At 50.3% G+C, this 4,378-nt stretch overlaps 1 protein-coding gene across 1 annotated transcript in view; it reads right to left on the reverse strand.

Annotated features, from left to right (window-relative positions):
- The window catches only part of LOC107115619 (zinc finger protein 777-like), a gene marked incomplete at its 5' end in the record, with an annotated part of 24,381 nt that extends 22,888 nt beyond the window's left edge, over positions 1-1,493 (reverse strand). The window contains one exon of the mRNA XM_015417359.1: positions 1,101-1,493. Within this exon, the coding sequence (XP_015272845.1) occupies positions 1,101-1,493 (393 nt within the window). The remainder of the gene's footprint in view (positions 1-1,100) is intronic.
- Positions 1,494-4,378: the final 2,885 nt, after the last annotated feature.

The raw sequence follows: 4,378 nt of genomic DNA on the forward strand, positions 1-4,378 counted from the left end.
GCTTCTCTTATGTTCTTACATAGAATTCACTGCCACAGGAGGTGGTGGCAGCTACAAGCATGGATGGCTTCAAGAGGGAATTAGATAAGCACATGGAGCAGATGTCCATCAGTGGCTCTTAGCCACAAGGTCTAGATAGGAACTCTCAGGCTGGGGCCAGTGATGCTCTGCATTCTTCGTGCTTGGGGGGGGGACAACAGTGGGAGGGGCTTCTAGTGTCCTCCTGGCCCCACTGCTGGACCTCCTGAGGGCCCCTGGTATTGTTGGCCACTGTGTGACACAGTGTTGGACTGGAGGGGCCATTGGCCTGATCCAGCATTGACTTATCTTATGTTCTTATGGATAAATAAATGGAGCAGAGGTCCATCAGTGGCTATTAGCCACAAGGTATAGATAGGAACTCTCAGTCTGGGGCAAGGGATGCACAGTATTCTTGGTGCTTGGGGGGGGGGCAACAGTGGGAGAGGCTTCTGGTGTCCTGGCCCCACTGCTGGACCTCCTGATGGCACCTGGTATTTTTGGCCACTATATGACACAGAATGTTGGACTGGAGGGGCCATTGGCCTGATCCAGCATTGACTTCTCTTATGTTCTTATGACTGATACTGTAATGCCCCTGTAATGCCCCTGTACAATTACGGTACAGCCTCATTTGGAATACTGCGTACAGTCCTGGTCACCATATCTCAAAAAGGACACCGTCGGGAAAAGTACAGAGGAGGTCAACCAAGATGATTGGGGGTTGGAGCCGCTTCCCTGTGAGGAGAGGCTGGAGAGTCTCTGGGACTTCTCAGTTCGGAAAAGAGATGACTAAGGGGGGACATGATAAGAGTTTATGAAATCATGCTGGGTGTGGAGAGATACTAGAACTCAAGAAAATACTAGAACTCAAGAGAATCCAGTGAAGCTGATAGGCAAAGGAAATACTACTTTACACAGAGTGATTAAAATGTGGGATTTACGCCAGAGGATGTAGTGAGGGCCACAGGAATAAACAGCTTGAAAAGGGGATTCAGTAGATTCATGGAGGATAAGTCTCGGTGGCTTATGGTGACTGGGGGGAACCTCCCTCTCCTCTAGCACCGGCCGGGAGCACTGACCTTGGGGGTCTCCCCCTTGGAGCCCGGGGGCAGCCTGAGGATCCAGAAGTTCCGGTTCTTGAGGAGGTTCTCCATGTTCTCCAGCCTCCGCTGCAGCAGCCCGTACTCCTGGATCAGGGTCCCCAGGGCGGCCCACTTGCTCTCCAGTTGGTTCCCAATCTCGACGGCGGTTTTTTCACAGTCTACGATCTTCTTCTCGGCCGTCCCCGTCCGGCCCTCCAGGTCCAGCAGCCGGGTGGCGTGAGAGTCCACTTTCTTCTCCATCGCTTGGAATGATGCTACTAAGGTCAGAGAAATCTCGGCGGTCTGGGTTTCTCTTTCAAAAGTCCGGTCAGGGTCGGTGAACAGCCGCGACGGTAACCGCCGCGGAGACTCCGTGTCCAGTTCCGGTGCCTGCGGGCAAAGAGAGACGGTGAACTTGCGTGAACGAGCTCCCCCCCCCCGGCACAACCGACCGACCATCGACTCCTTCAGTACGACGAGATTTGTGTGTTAACTACTCAAGGCTGCCAAACTACATTCACTCCTGGAATGCTCGAAAGTACCAATGGAAGTCCACGGGAGTGGCATGTTGGGTGAGAATGCGAGCCGTGGTCTGCCACCCGGAAGTCCCTGATTCAAGCCCCACCTCGGTCCTTATCTCATTAGGAAAAGTCAACACTTCTCAGCCTTCTCCACCGAGAGAAGAGCGAAAATCCACGGACCTTAGGGGGGTTGCTGCTCGGGCTTCCGGCACTCAAATATTAAATACTTTCTTCTGGCGGTAACTGAATTTATATTTAATAATGGCTGGTCAACAGCAAACTCCTCAGTGGATGGGGAACATCCAGGCCAGTGTTCCCTCTAAGCTGAGTCAGTGTGAACTAGCTCACAGTTTTTTAGCCTCCGGCTCACGCATTTCTGCCTTAGCTCAGGAAGGAGGGCTCCAGAGCAAACTAATTTCTGCAGCAGCCAAATCGCTCGCTCACAGCTTTAATGCCAGCAGCTCACAAAGTAAGATATTTGCTCACAGGACTGCACGGCTTAGAGGAAGCATTGACCCAGACATATGTTCTGCAACTGTCTTCTAGTAGGGGCACCCCTTTAAAATAAGCAGAAAAGCTGTCTTTAGGGATGAACACACCAGGACAGGCGAATGGAAGACGACTATGAATCACCTGGCTGGGTCAGGCCAAAGCTCTCTGTAGTCAATGGGGGGGGGAGTTGGTTGCTCCCTGCTGCTTCTCTCTAGCATTGAATGAACCAAGGCGCCTCTCCTCTGAATCACATGGCCTCATACAGCTCCCACTGCTGAATGTCCACACCAGAAGCAGGTGACCTCCTGCAGGGGCTTGGCTGCATGGCTTGGGTTTCAACGCTTTGGAGGAAAGATCTGGAAAAGAACCGGACTTGGACTATCTCCCCTCTCCTGCTCCCATTAATTCAAATTCTACTCCAGTAGCACCTTTAAAAACCAACACAATCTCTCCAGGGTAGACGCTTTTGTGAGTCAAAGCTCACTTTGACAGGTACTCTTATTGATTTGTTGATTTTAGCACAAGTTTTAATTGCTTGGTTTTATATGGGATTGTGGTAATTTGCTTGGAGTATTTTATGGAAAAGCGACAACAGTTACACGCACTAAAAGGATAATACTAATACTAATAATACTAATAATAATAATGGGTCATTTCTTGCAGGAGTACACAGGAGCGGAGCTATGGCAGTAAAGAGCTCAGGGGGCGGGACCATGCAACAAGCCCCGCCCCCTGCTCCCAGCAGCCCCAGGCCACAAGGAGCAAGAAGCAGCTAGGTAGGTTGCAGAGCCCCCACCACCAGTTAGCAATCCAAAACAGTCCAGTGGCACCTTTAAGACCAAGTTTTATTCAGGCACAAGCTCTCCCTCCTCTGCGAGGACAGATCTGCACGTCCCCCCACCCCCAATAGCTAGCAAACCAAAAGAGTCCAGTGAAGCCTGAGCGGTGGGTGTTCTACGAAATGAATAATAATAATAATAATAATAATACACCAATTCTTCCCAGATATTTTAGTAAAACGTTCTACCTTGCATTGCTTGTTTGTTTCTGCTGACTGAAGAGTCTCCGCATCCCAGAAGAAGCCTTCTAAATCCCTTTCTCATGATTGATAATAATAATAATAATAATAATAGCAGCAGCAGCAGCAGCAGCAGCAGCAGCAGCAGCAGCTCACTGGGGTTCTTGCTAAACTTAAAGGCATAAAGGGACAGTCAATTCCAGTCCAGCTCCATTTTAACAAATTCCTTCAAAGGTCTGTGCTGGCTTTATATACAGCTGAGTTCGATGTAGAAGCATCACGGACTGGACTTCTTATATGTCATTGCCTTTTGAGCCCATTCTTGACAATTACTCTTCCCTGCCTATTCATATCTGATGCGTGCCAACTCATCTCATGCCCCTGCTTTGGGGGGGGGAGGGGTCTAATCCACAAAAGCTGATGCCACGATAAATTGTTGGATTCTAAGGTGCCACAAGATCCTTTGTCCCTTTCCTTCGAGGGTCTACCTTTCTGAGGTCTAAAGCCCAGACAGTCAACTGTCATTTCATGCCGCAAATTTGTAAGTAACAGTTGCAGGCACCACAACAGAATACGGAAACATCTACACTCTGCAGCTGTGACGTATAATGCATCATTCATAACACACACACACACACACAATATTTCCACCAATATTCTGTACACATAACAGAGAAGTGACCCCCCCCCAGTTCTACAGTAAAAAAAGGTAAAGGTTTCCCTTGCTCGAAAGCTAGTCAAATCCGACTCTAGGGGGCAGTGCTTATCTTTGTTTCCAAGCCGAAGAGCCAGCGCTGTCTGAAGACATTTCCGTGGTCATGTGGCCGGCAGTCTAAACGCCGAGGCACACAGAGCGCTGTCCTACAGTAGAAGAACTTAAAAATAAGCTTTTCGACCCCAGTGGAGAAGACGACATTGGATGGTTGGGTTTATCGAAACCTGCTGTTAGAATAGCACCAGCCCTCGTGTACGTGTGACACGGCCCACTACTGCGTCAGACCCTCGGTCCACCCAGGTCAGCCTCGTCTACTCAGATGGGCAGTGGCTCTCCGGGGTCTCAGGCAGAGGTCGTTCGCATCACCTCCTGCCAGGTCCTTTCTAACTAAAGATGCTGCCGGGGACAGAACTTGGGTACGTGCCTGCCAAGCAAAGCCACCACGGCCCCTGCCCACGAAGCCGCCTTACACTGAATCAGACCACGGCTCCATGAAGTAACGTCTGCTCAGACTGGCAGCCGCTCTCCA

Source organism: Gekko japonicus, unplaced genomic scaffold (genome assembly GCF_001447785.1).
Source record: "Gekko japonicus isolate JY-2015 unplaced genomic scaffold, Gekko_japonicus_V1.1 scaffold3847, whole genome shotgun sequence".
NCBI classification, from domain to species: Eukaryota; Metazoa; Chordata; class Lepidosauria; order Squamata; family Gekkonidae; genus Gekko; species Gekko japonicus.